The 20850-nt window shown below is 40.4% G+C and overlaps 2 protein-coding genes across 9 annotated transcripts in view; one reads left to right on the top strand and one right to left on the bottom strand.

Moving 5' to 3' along the window:
• ERO1B (endoplasmic reticulum oxidoreductase 1 beta) overlaps positions 1-12194 on the top strand; it is a 62046-nt gene extending 49852 nt beyond the window's left edge. For all 5 annotated transcript variants that reach the window (XM_019418930.2, XM_053910215.1, XM_019418929.2 and 2 more), the window contains 4 exons: positions 2249-2335; positions 3263-3396; positions 9227-9283; positions 11866-12194. In XM_019418930.2, coding sequence (XP_019274475.1) covers positions 2249-2335; positions 3263-3396; positions 9227-9283; positions 11866-12037 — 450 coding nt within the window. In that variant the 3' untranslated portion in view covers positions 12038-12194. The remainder of the gene's footprint in view (positions 1-2248; positions 2336-3262; positions 3397-9226; positions 9284-11865) is intronic.
• GPR137B (G protein-coupled receptor 137B) overlaps positions 1-20850 on the bottom strand; it is a 76402-nt gene that overhangs the window by 10093 nt on the left and 45459 nt on the right. For 2 of the 4 annotated variants that reach the window (XM_019418933.2, XM_019418931.2), the window contains one exon: positions 3528-3646. In XM_019418933.2, coding sequence (XP_019274478.1) covers positions 3528-3646 — 119 coding nt within the window. The other 2 variants (XM_019418932.2, XM_019418934.2) reach the window with 2 other exon arrangements.

The following is a 20850-nucleotide window of genomic DNA, read 5'->3' as shown; positions in this document are numbered from 1 at the left end:
TGACAATATTTATTCTTCCAATCCATGAGCAGGGAATGTCTTTCCTTTTCTTTATATCTTCTTCAATTACCTTCATAAGCTTTCTATAGTTTTCAGCATACAGATCTTTTCCATCTTTGGTTAGATTTATTCCTAGGTATTTTATGCTTCTTGGTGCAGTTGTGAATGGGATCAGTTTCTTTGTCTTTCTGTTGCTTCATTGGTAGTGTATAAGAATGCAACTGATTTCTGTACATTGATTTTGTATCCTGCAACTTTGCTGAATTCATGTATCAGTGTAAATGTCTTTTTTAAAGGTCTTTATCTTGAGAGCAAGTTTTCTTACTTTAAAATCACAGTGTGTCCTGTTTTGATTCTAAAATCGTGAACTGTTAGCCATTTTGAAGGCAATAAATACTGTATTTTTTCTAAAGTTTATTTAATGGGATATCTTCTGGAATGTTCCAGTTTCTGGAACTATTATGTCTTTGTCTTTATGGACTGACCTAAAAGGCAAAAAAATTACCTGCTAACCTAGGATATCAGAAGGAGACTATATTGAAGGAACCTTATCAAACTTCATGTTGGCAGCTCTTTATTTTCATTTGCTTACGGTATGTTAGGGAATACACTCTACCCCTAAAATGTTCATAAAAATAGTGGAAATGGACTGGCAAATAGTCTTCTAGTGCAGCTCCATAATCCTTTATAAGCAGTTCTGAAATCCAGAAAGCTCCAACACGGTAATGTTTTTCTTCTGTTTGGTGCAAATTAATTTGTTAGCAAAACCTGACCAGAACTTATACACGAGTATTCATAGTGTTTTTTAAAAATTCCGCTGTGTATGAATATTCTTACATTTTGCAACAGAAACATTAATGTATTTGATGACTAGGTTTTGCCACACACTCCGGTGGCATGTTTCGTAATAAATCCTGTATGTACTGTATTTCTGAAATTTGGAAAATTCTGAATTCTGAAACACACTTGCCTCGGAGACGTCTTAGTTGTGGATATTCTACAAGAACTACTAAATTAGCACCGAGTGATGCTTCACTCTGGAAGGGGTTTCTAGGGGCTTCTGAAGTGAAGTAACAGTCCCCTGTATACTAAATACAACTCTATTTTAGTTTTGGAAGATTGTTTTGTTTGATGATTATTTGAGGGGCATGTTGCTGTTGTGGTATGTAATACAACATTAATATGTTTTTGTATTGCTGCCTATTTTCTAAGTATTTATACAAATGTTATACTTTTGGATAACTGGATCTTTCTGTGGAGGAGGAAGGTGGGAGTGACAAAGGAACTAGCTTTCAACTAGAAATTGCTGGAAATTGTGTTTGCTGTTTTTCAAAGGGTATAAAGGGGGACTTCAGTTCACTTTTCCATCTGCTCCTAAGAACACAAACTATATGAGAATGGAGAGCAGAGGACTTGTGTTCTTTCTGTTGTCTTGTGGCTGGGATACTGCTTCTTGGGAACCCTTTGCGCAGCCGGACAGGGCTTCTGGTGGCCAGAGTTTTCAGGCCGCTTCCTCTAGCTTCATACAATAAAGTGTTTACCTCGGTACAATGAAATGAAATTGATTTTCTATGTTTGCCAAATGCAAAAGATGAGGAAACTCTCTTAACTAGTGTTAGCCTCAGAGGAGACTGGTCTTAGAGTCCTAGAAACCATGATTTAGAGTCTCTCCTGTGTAGGAAAGAGTTACAGCACAATACAAGGTCCAGTAGGCAGCCGTCCCTGCAGAGGCTGCCTAGCAAATGTGGGGATCGCACAGCCCTGTGATCACCGGGGCTGATGGAGCACCCGTTACAGTGTGTGGTTCTAAGGGGAAGGATGAAAATTGATCATTGGTCTAAGGCCGGCTTTCCGTTGTGGCCTCACACAAGCAATATGTGAAAAATAAGCCAAACGTAATAGAGAGGTATTTACCCCTTGTTCTATGCAGATATCAAATGGAGGCAGCAGTGAAGTTCCTTCAGAGTAAAACCCACCTATCATTGATGTTCCTTTCTCCCATAGTGTTACTTTGTAGAGAGTAGCACCTCAATAAAACATTTGTGTTAATACATAGAATGACTTGTATAAACTTCTGTGGTCCGTTTTATGTACCATGTTATGTCCTACAAATGCAAATATTTTTCTTCTTCGCTGTTGAGAAACTCCTTCATTAATAAGCTTCAGAACTTTTATTTCTTACAATTCAGACCAATGCAGTTTAATTTTAAACCTCTAATGAGCATAAAAAATATGTTCTGCACGTTAGGAGGAGTTCCGCTTACACTTCAAGAACATCTCCCGAATAATGGACTGCGTTGGATGTGACAAATGCAGATTATGGGGGAAATTGCAGGTTTGTATTTTGTCTTCTGTTTTAAAACTATTACTAACCTTAAATTTTCCTCCCGGGAAGTTGCAGGTTTTTAGTACAGTGCCCTCATTGTTCACTGAAATAGAGGATCGAAAGTGTGGATTTCCTGCTTCTTCGATGAAAAAGATGAATATATTAAATCTGTGTTATATGTGTAAGAATGTCTCTCCTGTCTGTGTTAATGATTTTGGTTTTATTGTATTTGTTTCTATTGGTACAATCTCAGATTCATTTTTTCTTTTTCTTTTTTTTTTTTTAATGTTTATTTTTGAGAGAGAGACAGAGTGTGAGCGGGGTTGGGGCAGAGAGGGAGAGACACACACGGAATCCGAAGCAGGCTCCAGGCTCTGAGCTGTCAGCACAGAGCCTGATGGGGGGCTTGAACCCACATAAAAGAGGAGTTCTGCCAAGCAGGCCCATTTCTGTGTCTGTTCAGTGTGAAAAGGATTGTTTGATACTTTATCTTATTTCTTTACAAGTATGACAAGAAGTCCTGGAAAGATCAAGAGACAAAATTTTTTCTCTAGTTCTAATAATTGATAAATTTTGAAGTGTGGTTTTCACTAATAGCTTCTACGTTTTGAATTGCTAGGGGCCATAAAGATTGCTTTCAGGGTTACATAGTGAACACTGTTATTCTAATGGGATATTTTCTAGGTTAAAGCATTTTAGTAATTTATGTCCGACAAGTGTTAAGTTATTCAGGTTCCTTAATAGTTTAGATACATTTATCATATACATAATGTGTGAGAAAGTAGAAACTGTAATTTCAGTTTAACATTTTGGTGAAAAGTTCAGTTCATATGAATTTCTTGACTCTCATCACAGTGACTACATATTCCTTTTAACCTTTATAGTAATTATTACTACAGGAATTTAATTGTTAACATGTATCACTATTTTCTTTAGACTCAGGGTTTAGGAACTGCCCTGAAGATCCTATTCTCTGAAAAAGAAATCCAAAAGCTTCCAGAGAACAGCCCATCTAAAGGCTTCCAACTCACCCGACAGGAAATAGTTGCTCTTTTAAATGCTTTCGGGAGGTAAGAACGGTTTTCACAGTGAAGACTTCTTGGGTTTTGCCGGCTTCAGCAGGACCACAAAGATCATCTTCTCTGCTAACGTCATTTGCTTTGTTTGGTTGACAAAGAGAAAGAATTCTATGGCGTCCTACCTGTCCACACCGTCCAGGGTCTGCGCAGGTCCCAGGAAAAATGAGTAAAGTCCGATCGCCTTCTCAGTGTCGTGGGGCAGATAACTCTCCTGATAATACTCCCTTCAGCTGGCTGTAGCCTGTTGGCACACAGCAGCACGAGTAAGGAAAGGAAAGCTGGGTTGAGATGGTGATCAAAGAAACAGACGACACCTTCTCACTGCTTTCTCTTTCCTAAGCCGAGGCGGCATTTTCCCTTCGTTCATTCTTACCCCATTCTCCCAGCACAGACACAGAGTTCGCTTCTGGTTTGCACACAGATGGTTTCAAACAGAATTTGAGTGTTCCCCCAGAGAGGCCTGCAGTATCAGTGAACTGAGAATACAGAGCAGAAGGAAAAGAATCCCAAAGTCAAGTCAAGGAAGAATTGTTTTCAAAAATAGGGAACCACATGATGCAGAAATAATTTCTTAGGTTTTCTTAACGTGCATTTTTGAGTTAAAACGGGGCCATTAAATTAAATTGGCTCTTCCCCATCTTAGATATCACCTGTTGCTCCTGTGTATTTAAAGATGACTCTGTAGGTTGGGATTTCAGGCATATGACAGAGGACATAGGACATCAGACATCAGTGATTAGTGCCTGACGGAAAATTTAGTTCACTCACTTATGAGGCCTATGAGTAAGATGGAACAGGAGAAACTGAATTAAAGTATTTAAATGAAATTTAAATGAAAAAGATTTTTGAATTTTTTTTTTTAACATTTATTTTTGAGAGAGACAGAGCATGAGCTGGGGTGGGGCAGAGAGAGAGGGAGACACAGAATCTGAAGCGAGCTCCAGGCTCTGAGCTGTCAGCATAAAGCCTGACGCGGGGCTCAAACCCACAAACTGTGAGATCATGACCTGAGCCAAAGTCGGACGCTTAACCAAATGAGCCACTCAGGCACCCCTTAAATGAAAAAGATTTTAAACAATTTAAGCATTTTAAATCCAAATTGAGGAAAAAAACAGATGTTCACGTCCTCAGATTTCTCTGAGTCTCCTAGAGAATATTCATAAATGCAACCCTTCTGGCTCTAGTTCTGTATGCAGAGCCTGGTGTTCTCTCTTACTGTTCTTTAAAGACAACCGGACTCTGAGTCCGCGGTTTGGAGTTCTAGAATCCCAGGCCTGCCGTGTACTGGTCGTGTGAGCTCAGGCAAATGACTTCGCTCTTCCAGCTTGTGCCCCTCTCTGTGACAGATGGATGATAGAAAGTCGTCTCCCAGAGCTAACGTGATGATGACCTGAGATTAGACATGACCGTGCTTCTAAAACTACAGGATGCTACCTGAATTCCATGGTAGGGGTGCTGGTGATGGGGATTTACAAACCAGTGGAGGTTCAGTGCTCTTGTTTTCGAGTATTTAAAAAATTGTCTTTGTGTCTTACCAGATGTGGGGAAACTTTTCTGCTAAGGGCAGTGACACTCAGGCTGGGATGGTCACACAAGGATACAGCCTAATTTAATCTCCTTTTTCTTCCCCAGGGAAACACAAACACTAGTTTATTCATGTGCTTTTTAAAGCTCTTAAAATAATCCTCTTCCCCCCCCACTCCCAATTATAAAAGTAATTCATGGTCATTATAAAAAATTTTAGAAAAACATATGAGAGTATAATTTTAAAAATAAATTTAAAACTCATTCATATTCCCACTACCCAGGACTATTTCAACATTTGTTGTATTTTTCATGTGTATTTTCCCCCTACTTCTAAGTAAAATATTTGTGTGTGCACGCATATATGTGTGTAGGTGTTAACAGAATTGAAAACATACTTTTGTTTATACATATAAATTATTGTCAGGTTAGCTAACATACAGAGTATACAGTGTGCTCTTGGCTTTGGGAGTAGATTCCCATGATTCATCACTTACATACAACACCCCAGTGCTCATCCCAACAAGTGCCCTCCTCAAGGCCCATCACCCATTTTCCCTTCTACCCTGCCCCCCGTCAACCCTCAGTTTGTTCTCTGTATTTAAGAGTCTTTTAGGGTTTGGCTCCCTCTCAGTGTGTAACTATCTTTTTTTTCCTTCCCTTTCCCCATGGTCCTATTAAGTTTCTCAAATCCCATATATGAGTGAGAACATGTGTTATTTGTCTTTCTCTGAGTGATTTATTTCACTCAGCAATAATACCCTCCAGTGCCATCCACTTAGTTACAGATGGGAAGATTTCATTCTTTTTCATCACTGAGTAGTATTCCATTGTGTATATAAACCACATCTTCTTTATCCATTTGCCAGTTGATGGACATTTTGGGCTCTTTCTATAACTTGGCTGTTGTTCATAGTGCTGAAAGCATACTTTTTATTTTCCTGTTCTATTTGGCATTGTATTACAATCATTTCCTGATACGATTACATTTTTTAATAAGGATTATTCTTTTTCTTTTTGAGAAGAAAATATTATATTAGTTTTAGGTGCACGACATAATGATTTGCTGTTTGTATGTATTGTGGGATTTTTACTACAGTAAGACTAGTTAACATCCGTCACGACAGTTACAGAAATGTTGTTCTTGTGACAAGCTTTAAAGTTTACTTTCTTAGCAACTTCCAAAAACATAAGCATTATTGTATTTTTTATGAGGTTTTTCAGTTCCAGTATAGTTAACATACAGTGTTATATTAATTTCAGCTGTACAGTATAGTGACTCCACACTTCCACACATCACGTGCTCATCACAAGTGCATTCCTTAATTCCCATCCCTGCTTAACCCATCCCTCTATCCCCCTCCCCTCTAGTGACCATCAGTTTGTTCTCTTATAGTTAAGAGTCTGTGTCTTGGCTTGTCTCTCTCTTTTAAATATGTGCCAATATTCTGTTATAAGGACACACTGCAATTAACTTAGCCCCACTCTCCTCTTAATCTTAGTTGAGCTTTATTTTTTTAATTCATATGAATCCTGTACATTTATTTTTTTCTTAAAGAATGTAACAGTTTTTGTTACTAATTGTTATTGGATTTGTTCATTATATCTTTTACCTGATTATCAGTCCATTTGTTTTTTAAATGTTTGGGTGTTTTTGTTTCTTGTGTTTGTTTGTTTGTTTGCTTGCTTGTTTTTGAGAGAGAGCATGCAAGAGTGGGGGTGGGGGCAAAGAGAGGGAAGGACAGAGGATCCGAAGCAGGCTCCAGGCTCCACACTGGCAGCACAGAGCCCAATGCGGGGCTCAAACCCACAAACCGTAGGATCACGACCTAAGCTGAAGTTGGACACTTAACCGACTGAGCCACCCAGGCGCCCCTCAGTCCATTTAAATAGTAAATGACTGGCTACACTAACACATACAAATTATTGTGTTATACCTCGGGGAGGTTGTGCATTAGCTTTACATAAGTGAATTCATAGTTTTCTCTGTCCAACAGCCTATTTAAAAATTTTTTTTTCAACGTTTTTTATTTATTTTTGGGACAGAGAGAGACAGAGCATGAACGGGGGAGGGGCAGAGAGAGAGGGAGACACAGAATCGGAAACAGGGTCCAGGCTCCGAGCCATCAGCCCAGAGCCTGACGCGGGGCTCAAACTCACGGACCGCGAGATCGTGACCTGGCTGAAGTCGGACGCTTAACCGACTGCGCCACCCAGGCGCCCCCCAACAGCCTATTTAATACAGTTTTAGCTCAGGGCACCCAGCACCACATTGCTCTGTCACGTGATGCTGGTGAGCAGGGACATACGATGTGCACTGTCTTCAGTTCTAGCCACTGAACTGAAGCCATTTCAGCCATTTTCCAGGGAAAATGTGGTTTCTGTATCTTGAATACTCTGTAAGTATCTTTCCTACACGAACAGCCATTTTCTGCTAGTTTCTACATTTGTATCAAATGGTTTGCATACGGCATTAATATACCCGTTGGGTGTTACGATATCCTGTAACGCGCCTCTGAAAGAGAGAAGCAGCAGGTAGACACAGGTGCGCCCGTGCCCTCCTGTGTACAAAGGTGTCACACGTCTCTTGGGTAATACGTTGTGAGGTCTGGGACTCCTCTCCACAGAGACTGTGCTGTGATGGCCCCTGGCAGTGCTGGCCAGTGTGTGGTCTCTGGGTGAAAGGAATCCCTGTGGTTAATTTGTGTGTAACCTTGGAGCTTTCTGATCCTCTGCCGTCTGTGTCTAAATCAGACTTCGAGCATGCTTTTTCATTCTGAACACCCCTCCTGCTATTTACTCAGCAATCTTTTCTTTAGTTTTGGGCCTTGGTTTCTTTGCTGTACCTTCATATGTATTTTGACAGGTTTTTTTTAGAAGTAGGTACTTTAACACACATGATTTTACACATTTATTTTGTTTAATAATTATACTGCTTTTTTCTGATAATCAAAAACTGTTTCAATCCTTTAATATTCTGAGGATTAGAGTAAGAATTCATTTTCTATTAATCCACATCTTGCAAGCATCTTAGAAGAGTATAAAGAAAACATGGTTGAGACTCTAGAGAGCATGGACTTTTTGAGAGGCTGTGTGGTCATGGGATATGATGGACAGGTTGGAACCCATCTATTAGTTGGGTGACCCTGAAAAAGTACTGATTTATTTGAGCCTCAGTTTTCCTCAAATAGGACATCAAGGTTAATTTTATCTACCTTGTAGAATTTTTTCCTGATGACTCAGAGTATGTGTGTGATGTGCTCAGGACATTGCCTGGCATATCCTAAGCTTTTGATATAAGAAAACATATTAAGTACTTAGAGGAAAGAAAGACATTTAATACTGCATACTACATCATCTTATGTTCTAGAAAGAAAAACATTAGACTTTATTCTGTCAGCCCTAAATTGTACATAGGGTAACTGAGCTTATAGAATTATTTTTTGTGATTCCCATTCCAGAATTTTTGGGCCTGGACCCAGAAGCATGCATGCATTCATTAACTGATTCAGTAATTACTTATTGAACACCTTCAATATTGATGGGCATAGGGCACAGGTATTCACCATGAGATAAATAAACCATCTTTACCTCGTGGGGCTAATAGTCCCCCCATGTGGTAAAAAATCCACGTATAACTTTGGATTCCCCCAAATTGTAACTATTAATAGTCTACTGTTGATCAGTAAAACCTTACAAATAGCATAAGCAGTCTAATAACACCTATTTCATACATTATATGTATTATGTACTGTAGTCTTAGAATAAAGTAAGCTGGAGAGAAGAAAGGTTATTAAGCAAATCATAAGAGAAAATACATTTACAGTACTGTATTTATTGAAAAAAATCTTTGTGCAAGTGGCCCCTTGCAGTTCAAACCTGTGCTCAAGGGTCACCTATAGTGTGTTTGGGGAGCGACAGGGAAGGACTGAATATTTGGAGAGGAAGGTGCACAATGAATTTATATGACCAACTGTAAATGATTTGAGATTCTTTATTGTAATAAGTTATTCATATCACGGTTCCCATCATTAGTCTAGAATCTGTTGTTAGTAAGTGACATAGCTCCCTTTTCTCCTTCTAAGCCAAGACTGAGGAACCATACCTGTTTGTTTTGTCAGTCTTTAATTGTTAATTACAGCGTGCTCATTTAAAAATGGAACTTCCATTGTTCAGTGTTACTTACCTTCTTTTATTTTGGATTTTGCTTTCAAATTATAGCTCATATCACAGTATCAATAATTTGAAATATGTGCACATATTAACTGTCCTAATATGTTTTTTTTTTCTTTTCTAGGCTTTCTACAAGTATAAGAGAGTTACAGAATTTTAAAGTCTTATTACAACACAGTAGGTAATAAAGGCTTTTATATGTCTAATTAGAGACATAATGTGACTGTGTGAAGCCTGTTAGTCTTGGACATTCAGCAGAAGGAGACTAATCTTCAAAGACTTGAAGAAAGAATTCTGAACTCTTAAAGAGAAAATTCAAATGTTCACTTGAATATTTATGATTCTTAATAGATTGTCAATTAGAGATATTTATAAATGAAGTATATGCTTTTAAAACATGTAAATTATACTAATTCTGTGTTTAATTTCATGTTTCCACTTGAATATTCTGCTGTTCTGTTTAGAACTGGTTTTGTTCTTACTCTATTATCCTTGATTTCCAGTTGTCCAACTTATATGACCATCCTGATAACACTGTTAGCAGTCTGTTCTGGAAGAAGAGAGCTAGAGAACAAATGTTGCTTAGAGCTGATATCCGTGATAAAAATTTATCAGTGATCTTTGAAACGTGTTTGGATTAGCTTTGCCTCATTCCGGGTGTCACCCTCTGTAACATGGAGGTGTCGGTGTGATGAATGGTACTTTCAGTGTAAGAATCCCCATCCCCAGGACCTCAACTTCAGTTTCCCTGGTGTTTATGTAAGATTTTTAGTTGCTGTTGTTGTGGCTGTTTTGGTCTAAAGGCCCTGCTTCAGTAGAGGTGAAAAAGCACCATCCCCTGTGCCGGCTGCCTGGCCGGACCCCCCAAGTGTGCCGTGGGCAGGTCTTCACCTAGAGCCTATCCTATATACCCATTTCATTTGACTCTGTATTTCTCTGTCCGTACTCGAATTACAGAATTTTTGTTCACTTTGAGAAAACAAAAAAATTGCGTAAATATTTAAGTTTTGCCTTGATAAAATGTGAATGGGATTATATGGATCTGTAACGCCGCCTTCAAACATTATATGCACAAAATTTACTCTTTTAAATTAAGCATTTTTAAAGGAATTTTATTTTTATTTTATTTTAGAATACAATCTATGCAATCCCCTGTCAACCTGAATATCTTCGGTAGGTCATTCAAGCAGGTAGAGGAGTTCAAGCCTCCGTGATGCTCCCCGTCCCTGCCTCTCTTTTCCTTTCAGTCCCTTGTATATAAATGGTACCTTGTGGGACTTGTACCAACAAGTGACTCTCAAGTCCTCAGCTTATTTTCTCAAGCTGGAGTTTAGATATCCTTAATATTTAAAATACTCTTTTTAAAGCTGTTAGATTAATTTGGAAGGAGGCATCTGTGTAGAAGTAATGCGGGGACATTTCTCCTTCAGTCTTTTATGAAGTGCTCTTAAACCCACATCTCACCTGCCAGAGTCTGAAATGTGTTCATTGATGATTTAGTGGAGTGTTTTAAATTGTGCTTCATTGGCTCACCCCTCTTTGAAAAATACTCGGTCATCCCTTGGAGGGATATGGCTGAAGGGGAGTAAGGTCTCACTAGTTAATTATTTTCTTACCCAATTTCTAACCTTTATAGACCCAGGGGTTTTTTGTTGTTGATGGTGGTGACTTGTTTGTTTGTTAAGTCGAATAAAACAGACCCGCTTGACTGGAGAGCCTTCTCTACTTTTTCTTTTCATTCTTAGGAATGTAAGTATTGTGCAGTGGGAGAGGGGGACCTTAAGGTAAAAAGTGAGTAAGTAATCTTATTGGTAAATTAGTAAGAATTATTCTTAGTGTTCATTCAGAGTTTAAGAAAATGTGAAAGTTTTGCACTTTGTCTATTACTGTAAGTTTAAAAAATCGTTTGGTAGTGTTACTTTACTGTTCCCTCCGTTAAAGATAAAACTGTTATTTAAATTCTGTTGACTGGAGAAAATCCTTGGTCATTTCCATTTATTGCTTTTTTTCTTTATGTGATTTGCTTGAAGCTTAGGAAAAATTGTATATTAGAGTGAGTTCTAGGAAATTAAAAGGTTAGGATTCAGTTCTTTTCAGGGTTTTAATGGATGTTTTCACTACCAAGAAAATAAACAAGTGAAGTATTCTTAAGCTGAAATTTATGTAACTTTATTTTACCGCAAATTGGATGGGGGGGGGGGGCAGCCTACATTTTCACGTATGTGTGTATCTCCTAAATGTATGTGTAGGAACCTCTGTTTTGTGCGCCCGGTGATACTGTATGATCTTTGTGATATAATGTGTTTTTCTAAGTCACAGACCCCCTTGTGCAGGGACACTAGAGCACTGAGTGTGTCGTGAAAACACGTGGCTGGTATCTCCTCCCGCATTTTGTCTTCCTCTCGTCACCTGATTTAAAAATCCAGCACTTGATACTATAACTGACAGAAATGATTGTACCGGCTGATGAAGTAATGAAAATGAAGAAAAGGAAAATAATTCCTTCCTTCAACAGCATGGGTTTATTTTTTTCCCCCTTAAGTGGCATCTATGTAAGTTAGAAATATTATATATTAAAACTGATAAAATTTGAATGCTTCTCCTGTGTTGATTCTTAGATTATCAAGAGGATCAGACAGAATACTAAGTTTTCAGCTTTGAAATTTAAGTCAAACGTGCTGACACGATAACGTTGTGAATTACTCAATACTTGTCAGCTCTGTGTGTATACGAAACACTGCCATGTTTTTGGACTTGACCTAGGTGCCACTGTGAGAAAGGACAGCTGTTTCCATCTACGTCAGCATCACCTTCAGCTGGAAGTTGGGGGACAGCCGACAGTCCGGCGCTCGGCAGTTTGCAGCCTGAAGTGCCCGCGGAACCCCTGGCTGTCCACCACAGCACGCAGACTGCTTCCGTGGGATCGCGGAAATGATTTGGTGAAACGTCACAGACACAGACATGCCCGCAGGTGGGTGTGCGTTCTAGCTTCAGATCTGAACAGGTGCAGCTTTGATTTTGAACACCGTTCTAATGTGTTGTGGTACCCACCAGACTGTAGAAAATGTGAATTAAAGTAAATGTTTCTGCGATCTTTCTTTTCTTGTTCCCTTCCCCCCCCCCCCCCACCTCCATCCCCGCCCCGCCTTTGAAATGTTTCCTGTGATGAGCTGAGGATTTGATTATAGTTAGTGGAGAACTGAGAGAGGACGGAAGCAGTCAGAGCTGGTTTCTCGGAATGGCAGCCACCGGCCTCCAGCGTGCAGGGTTTCCTCGGGCTCCTGGTCGCTGCGGCAGCAGCAGCACGTAGGTCCGGTTACTAATCCGTTTTAGGAGAGAACGCAGAAGAGTGGATGACTAACTTGTCCGTAGTCACAAATTGTAGGTTGTGGGACTAAAGCTTAAAACCAGCAAGTCTGACTCCCATGTCCCTTGCTCGGAATGTAGTGTATCTGTGTTATCACAGAAGTTGGCTTATAATACTCAACTAAAAATTGGGGACTTTGAGTATTTTTGGACTTGTTTTGAGTCACAAGGCTTTTCAAATATTCTTTATTTAATTTTCCAGATAAGTAATACATTCGCATGGTTGAAAAACCAAAAAATAGGAAAGGCCATACAGGGAATGTCTTCTTTCTGTCCTTGGCCAACCTCCCATACTGCGGACCTCCGCCACCCTTCACCCCTCACCACAGCCTCTGCCCTTGGTCTCTTAGGTTTCCATCCACACTCAGGCTTTACGCAAGCAAATACAAATGTAAAGTCTTCATTTTGCCTCTCATTTTTACCCAGGAGTAGCATCCTGTACATACCATCTGCTTTTATTCACTTAATTTTTCTTGGTAGTCTTCCCATATCACTAGTTACTTCACTCATTAAATAAACTTTTTTTTTTTTATTAACTGCTCGATATTCCATAGTGTGAATGGACAGTCGTTTAATGAACCAACGCCCTACTAATGGGCAAGTGTCATTCCACACATATGTAAATATGTACTTGTAGAATAAATTCCGCAAAATGGAATTGTTGGGTCACAGGCCATATACATTTATAATTTTGAAAGATAGACCGTTTCCCTCCACGGAGGCAATTTTACCGAATTGACGGATCTACCTGCTTACCCGCCACCTTACCTACATGGATGTGGGTTTGATGTTTGCTGTTCTGATACAAAATTGTGTATCAGTGTGTTTTAGTTTTGATTTTTCTTATTACCAGCGAGACTGACTCCTTTTAACATGTTTAAAATCCATGTTGTTTGTACATCTTTCCTTCTGTGTTCATCTTTTACCCATTTTTGTACTACACCGTTGATCTTCTGTTTCTGCGAGTGCTTTGTTACAGATATTAATCCTTTGTATTTTTTTTTTTTCTATCTGGTGTCTTTCTTGTGACTTGGCTTATTTAGGATAGCTTTGCCATGCAATTTTTTTTAATGCAGTCTAATTTATCAGTTTCTCAGTGGTTTCTGGACTTTGAGTCAGAGTTAGGAATACCTTCTTACTTTCAGAGCAGTGATTCACCTACCTTTTCTTTTAGAACTTTCATGGCTTTTTTTAGATCGGAATTTGATTCCTTTGGAGTATGTCCTGGCATGGGGTGTAAGTTATGGATTCGACCCAATTTCTTCCTGCCTGATTACTCAGTTGTTCCAGTGTCATTACTGGACAGTTCATCTTGTCCTCACCAGTCTGAGATGCTACATTTATTGTATCTAACACCCTACATGCATTTAGGTCTGTATCTGGGTTCTCTGCTGCATCGGCCTGTTGACTCAGGTACCAGTACCACGGTTATTTTAATTGCTCAGGGTCTGTGTTTAAATATCTGGTGTGGTGGTCCCCTCTTCTCCCCAACCTCCCCTTTAAAAAAAAAAAAAAGTTTTCTTTAGCTTTGCTTTATTCCATATGAGTTTTAAAAACATTCTTGAACATACAGACCATGCTAGAACTTGGCCCTATTCGGTGTTTTCTCTGGAGAGTTGCCCTTTTAAGCACCTAATGTGTCCCTACTCTTTTTATTCTTTACCGGATAAGAATCTACTTTTTACTGCCTGTTGTGTTCATTATTTCAGTGTTTCACCTGCCAGTGTCCAGACAGGTGAGGGCCACGACTGGGCAGGCGGTGCCTGTGTAGACCTATTTTCATCTCCATGCTCCTGTTTTAAGATGGAGTTCTCAAATGATTCCTTGAGTTCTCAAATGATTCCTAGAGGCTATCTTTACGTAAAATCCTTATTTCCTTTTTTATTCCATTATGAATTCTTTACCTGAAAGCTACATATCTGTCAGACTCCTAAGAAAACAGGGATAGGCCGTTATAGGAATATTATACTTGTCAAATCAATACATAGCAGATACAAGTGCAAATCAAAGAAGTTACCCTTAAAAAAGACACCGTCTACCACAAGAACAGGATTGGACTGTTCATTCACTGTTGTGGGTGTCGGGACAAATACCCCAGCCATCATGTAGTTTATGAATTACATAACCTAACTAGGCTATCCCTAGCTTCTAGCGAGGACACACCCAGGAATAGCTAACATAGAAACCTGTCTCGCAGAGAAGATGCCCTCAGTGTGAACACATCTTCGTGTCTTTCTGACGATGCCATCAAGTTGTCACAGATGGATTAAAATCACACAGTAACACCCCTCGCTCACAGCAGAGTCCACATTCTTCAGGCAGCACTCGGATAAATTATTTAACTTTTCCATACGGATTTCCTTCACAGAATATGCCTCCGAATGGGAAAGTGTTCTCCACTGCGTAGGGGTTGGGTCTGCAAACTTCAGTAAGGGGACAGCAGGCCACGGGTACTCGGTAACACAAACTGAATGGCTCTGACAAAACATTTGTTCTTCCTAAACATACCGTTTTATATCTCAATTAATGCCCGAATTCAAGGAGCACCATGTGGGGACCGCCAAGGGACTGGAGGGGCTGTTGTCGGTTAGCAAGATTCGCGGGAAACTGAGGTTCAGAGAAAGGGATTTAGAGGGAAGTCACAAATCTAGCTTGAGGAAGCAGGCATCTGATCTCCAGTTTTGGCCACGCTGAAGTTCAGAGGCAGAAAACCTGTTCTGGAGATAAAGAGGCTTAATGTTCTGAGCCTTAACGTTGCAAAAGGGAAGACAGATTTGGAGGCTATGCTGGAATGAAGTATCATCAGTTTCTGGGCAGAGAGAGGAGAGGTTTCAGCCACAGGTCAGAGAAAAGATGAAAATCCAGCTTTGGAGGAACCAGGTGGATTCCATCAGGAGCTGGTGATTTGGAGCCGAGGACTTGGATCCCCTAATTGATGATCAGGGCGGTCCACCTCAGAAGTCCACACGGAGGGACCCTCCGTGAAGGCCCAGGCCCCGAGGAGCTGTGTGACTGGCACAGGGAATCCACAGTGATATCTAGGTTGGGGGTACGGGGACATCTTTAGCTGCTTCCAGGTATTCTGACCCACTGGCACAAGGCCTTTGCATATATTCCTGCTAAGGGCCGAGAGGAGAGTTAACGGAAGGGTGCTGCTGAGTTTACACCCTGGACCCACAGACTGGCAAACACCCAATAATCCCAGTGTCCAGCACATAATAAGCACTCTATAGACACTGACAGGGTTCCACTCCCTTCGTTCCTTAAATGTTTCCTCACTTGAATCACTTTACGGTTTCTGATGAGAATTCCATTATTTTAGCCTGATCCTTTCCAACAGCTCCTCTCTCTGGACCATGAGAAGCCTTAAAATAGCATTGTGCACAGTTAGAAACTTTTTTAATTAGTGAAATTCTCACTAACCTGGGACAAAAAATGGAAAGGCCTAGGAGTTAGGTCTTTGATGGACCTGACACTTGTCTAGGTTTTATTATACATCCTCTAAAGTGAAAAGGTATTTTTTAAACAAAGTTTCTTCAGTTGGAAACCTTCAAAAAAGGTTCAAATACTTAAACCCATTTAATTCTAATGTAAATTTACCTTTATTGAAAAAATAAAAGCAATGTTCTAAAAAAATAAAAGGAATATTCTAGTAATATCTACTATGAGTAAATATAAATGAGAACCTTTTCCTCCAAGCACTTTTCGTGCTCTAGGATTTACTAATGCTTATTCCTTTCCTCTTAATAGGAATTAAGTGTTCAAGGCCAGCAAAGAGCAGTTCTGTTGGATTTTGGTAAAAGGGTATCTGGGGACGCACTTGCAGGTGTCCCTGATTTACGCAGCTAAACAAGCCCAGTTTTAACAACGTGCCTGATACATTCAAGAGAGAACTGGCATAACTAAATATGATTGATGTGTAGAGTGCAACCGTCAAAACTTCTTACAGTCCCAGCTCCGTGTATCACAATCACTGGCTCAATTAAACAGGTTAATCGTAGAAAGAAAAAAAGAGCCGATGAAAGGTATCCACACGACTCAGCTGGCACCTGTAGACCGTTACCTGCAGGGGTGCACGCCCATTCTGCAAGATCTCCAGCAGGTGCACGGAAATACTCAGCCTTTTAGCGCAGAATCAGACTCAGTCCACAATTTTCAGTGACTCTGCCTCTTCCCCATTTTTAACTTTTAAACGACCAGGGTTTAAATTTCATCATGTTGCCTTAAAACAGGAGGACACGTGGATATTTTACAACCAGTAATCCCTACTCCTTGTCTTCTCTTAGCCTTTCATATTTTTTTTTAAATTTTTTAAATATTTATTGTTGAGATAGAGACAGAGCATGAACAGGGGAGGGTCAGAGAGAGAGGGAGACACAGAATCTGAAGCAGGCTCCAGGCTCTGAGCTGTCAGCACAGAGCCCGACGCAGGGCTTGAACTCACGGACCGTGAGATCATGACCTGAGCCGAAGCCGGCCACTTAACCGACTGAGCCACCCAGGCGCCCCAGCCTTTCATATTTCACGTAAGCAGTAGTAGCTTTGTTAGTGTACCTATTTCACAACACTTAGGAAACTAAAGGAAAGTTTCATTTCCCTTTTCATACCATACCTGTAACATTTCACAGGATACACGTGGTCATTTACTAGGAGAGAGTTTGATACAATCCTATTTTTTACATTCTAGATGTGTTTACAATACTTGTGCTTTAGCAATACTTTTTAGAAAGGGGAAGAGAAATATAGGCTCTTAGAACATTTTTATCTTTTCCAGTAAAAAAAAATAGTTCAAATAGCTTTATCATAAAAATAGAATTTTGGCTTTTATCGGTTAATGCTGGGTATTTAATTTTCCTGCCAGTAGTGATAGAATAATGTGTTGATACAGCAGGAGTAGAATAATTGGATGATTTTAGTGATTTATTATTATATTAAAAAAATATACCTACCCTTGAATGATCTTAAGTACTTTCTGAAAGCATGATCTAAAGTTTTAAGCATATGCCGGGGCTGCCTTTAAATTTTCCTAAGTATTAGTAACAAAGACAGTATGACAAGTCAGGTGTTCTTAAAGCTATTTAGAATGACAACTTACAATATAATAGGCAACCCAAGTAATCAGTGCAAATTTTGCTTCAGTGTACAATTTTCCCTGACAGTAACTATTTTCAATGATGTGTGACCCCAATTCTTCCATATACTAAAAGGCAAGAATGCTGTTATGAGGGATTCTGCAGGATAAACGTGTTCTGTACAAATGACATAACCCAATCACAAACCATTTATGACTCGAGATGGCAATTTTAAATACTATCAAGAGAAAGTAGACTTGATCTCTGTGAATGAAATCAGTGCCCAGAGATAAGTTATTTCTGAAGACCACACAAAAAAAAGACATTTTGAAATGGGTTTCATCCTGAAGGCAGAGCTTATTAATATAACTTTCTCTTCATCTCCTCCTCCTGTCCCGAGATGTAAGATTTCGTAGGCAGAGCAGATACTTTCTGGTAACAGCACTTCCTCTAGTACCTTCTCTCCGATTTACAGAAGATCGGAGCATTCAACTGACAGAGCCATGCACCACGGTTTTGCATTAGAGGCGGTTTTACTTCTAGAAGATCTTGGAGGTTTCAGAGTAGCACCTGTGGCTGGGGAACCAGTATTTGAGGACAGGGGTCTCATTTAAACGGAAGAGGACTTCTAAGCAATCGTCTGGAACACACCCTTTTGCGTGGCTAAGAGGCAGGAATCCTGCTACAGAAAACTGCCCTTTTTAAAGTTGCAGTTTCTAATAGGCTGCTCGCAGCGCTATTTAAAAATAAAGGGCATTACTCGAGATACGGAGATACGGTGGGAAATTACAGGAAACCTGTTGAGTCTTCTGGATCAAGGGCATTTATGACTCATCCCCTTGCGAGAACCTCTCCTTTGTTCCTTGAAGGTAAGGAACCATCGGTGCTTTGGGAATGGCGCTGTCCTGCAGAGGCCCTCAGGTACCGCTTATCAGATTTCACCGGGCTGAAAAACCAGGCAAAGTTTCCACATAGAGCAGAGCACGTTTAATAGTGTGAGTCCACTCGGTTTTTAACACACCGACTCATCACCGAAGCGTATGCATTAGTGCCCTGTTGATACCACCTTTTTGGCAAAATTTAGGAGATTAGTTGAGGGAACAACTGCCTGGACCTTAAAGAACTCAGAGGAAGGGGCCAATTACCTGGTACAAGTCCTGGACATTCTCCTACATCATAACTTTTAACACTGGAGTTGCAACCGGCTTTCCGAGATGTCAACTGTATTTCGAGTTGATTCAGAAGCTTCGGATCTGCATGACCCGAAGAGGTGAGGACCTAAAGAACACTTTAGTCCAAAAGCCTTAAACAACCATCAGACCATGTACTGTATGCTTTTAAAGTGAATTATGCATAAAAGTCTGTGCAAACTACAAACGTATATTGCAATAACATTCTCAAAAAATCCTAGTATATATTTTAGCATTATTAAGTTATATAAAATACATCTTTATAAAAGTACAGAATTTTTTTAAAGTTTAAATTATACCCACTGAAATAGGTGGCCAGGCTCACTTTTTAGTACTAAAATAAGGTTTTTATCAATCTAAATTATTGCTTAGTCCTATGGAGCCATTAGAAACCTGTAACAAATAAAAATCAAGTCCTATTTCTTAAGGAAAAGTGCCTTATTAAAAATTCAGCTGTCATTAAGTTAGTCTCTCTGAAGCCTCTCACTTGAGGAATCTTCCATAAAATTTTTTACTGATGCTGCCCCTGGCTTGGCTTGTCAGGATCCAACATGGAGTCTGGTTGGAAAGTTCCCACCTGTGCCAGGAAGCTGTTTGTTTGCTGTCCCCAGTCATAGTAGTCTGGAGCAAAACTTAAAAAGAAAAAGACATATTGGTGACTTGGAACGCTGTACTTCCTCCTGATGACCTATTTTAGATGGACAGAACTGGGGGTTTTGTGGATAAAGTGTAGACAAGCCCAGTTTTTTAAAGTAGCTTCTTGAAGTCCATGTGCAGTGGCCAGAAGTTCACCCGCAAAAACCTGAACGCTGTGCAGCCCAGAAGCATCGTATTAGAACCGTAAGCCAATCACTATGTATAACAAAATATTCCACCAGCAAATTGTGTCTGACAGCTCTGGACAGGTAACTTCGCACTGATTTTTGTCATGTGTCGAACACTCGTAGAATCAATAACTGTCCTGTTGGGCTTCTGTGAGTTAATACCTGTAAAGTGCTTAGAACAGTATCTCAGCGTCTAGTAAGCCCTCAACAGTGTACTTTTTATATTCTTCTTCTCACCTTCCATGTAATAGAAAAGGGATCATCTTCCACAAGGGGAGTGAGGACCCTCTCAGCTCTAGGCTGCCTTTGGCAGGTGAGAGGCCAAGGCAGCTCCAGCAGGACAGGGAGGGACACACACAGCGAGAGGGAAATGTGGTGGGGGAAAGGGATGAGAGAACATTCTAGGGAGGAGGGTGAGAACAACTTTTGACCTCGGGAAGTCCTTGGTTATTGGCTCCCCTCCAGATTTCTGTGTTCTACACATCTGCTGCTGTGGTCTGTGGATTGCTGTGCTTTCCCCAAGCACCATCTTGGATTCTGTCTGGTTCGCTGCTCCCTCATCTAGTGAGCAAACCATGTGTCCCCCAAGCTTTTCCTCAGTTCTGTGTCCCTAACACAAGGGCGCCTCTCACGTTTTCCAAGGACATTTATTGTTCGTAATAAGGAGTAAAAAAGCTAGCTTATCTTCTATCATTCCATCCTGAGGGTGGAGTTGGCGGGGGGGGGCGGATAATTTATGTTAAAATGTTAATGATCACCCTTTAAATGTACAAAGGATTGCAAAAAAAATAATAATAATAAGCTTTCACTTCCAAGAAACACACTTCCAAGAAAAGAGGCCTGAAGCCTCCCTTTCACAGCAAGCGAACGGGGTCCTGGGACCACAAGCCCCAGCAGAGAGGCGCTCGGTAAGCACCAGCTCAGCCCTTTTTGCTTCTCTCCCTGCTGCTGGCCCTGAAGTCCCAGGTTCACAGGCCGCAAGAGGGGACACGATGATCACTGGGCCCTGGGGAGTAGCTAAGCATCACAGGCTGAAAAGGGGGAAGGGAACCCCAGTAGCTCCCAGTAGCTCCCGCCCCTCCTGTCTGCCGCAGAGTAAGGAAGCATAATCCTGGGGGCGGGCCTCTCAGGCTGCACTTAGTCGGCTAGTCAGGGGCTTCCCCTCCCTCCGTTTCCTCTTTGCCGCACAGCCTCCAGCTCCAGGGCTATTTTACATGGGCGTTTTCTCTTGGGTTGAATCGATTTCACCAGTGCAGTCCTCAGCCTACTAACCATGCCTCTCTACCTTGAACTGGG

This window comes from Panthera pardus, unplaced genomic scaffold (genome assembly GCF_024362965.1).
Source record: "Panthera pardus isolate Hobbes unplaced genomic scaffold, ASM2436296v1 HiC_scaffold_22, whole genome shotgun sequence".
Taxonomy (NCBI): Eukaryota; Metazoa; Chordata; class Mammalia; order Carnivora; family Felidae; genus Panthera; species Panthera pardus.
This window is presented reverse-complemented; position numbering and strand designations above follow the sequence as displayed.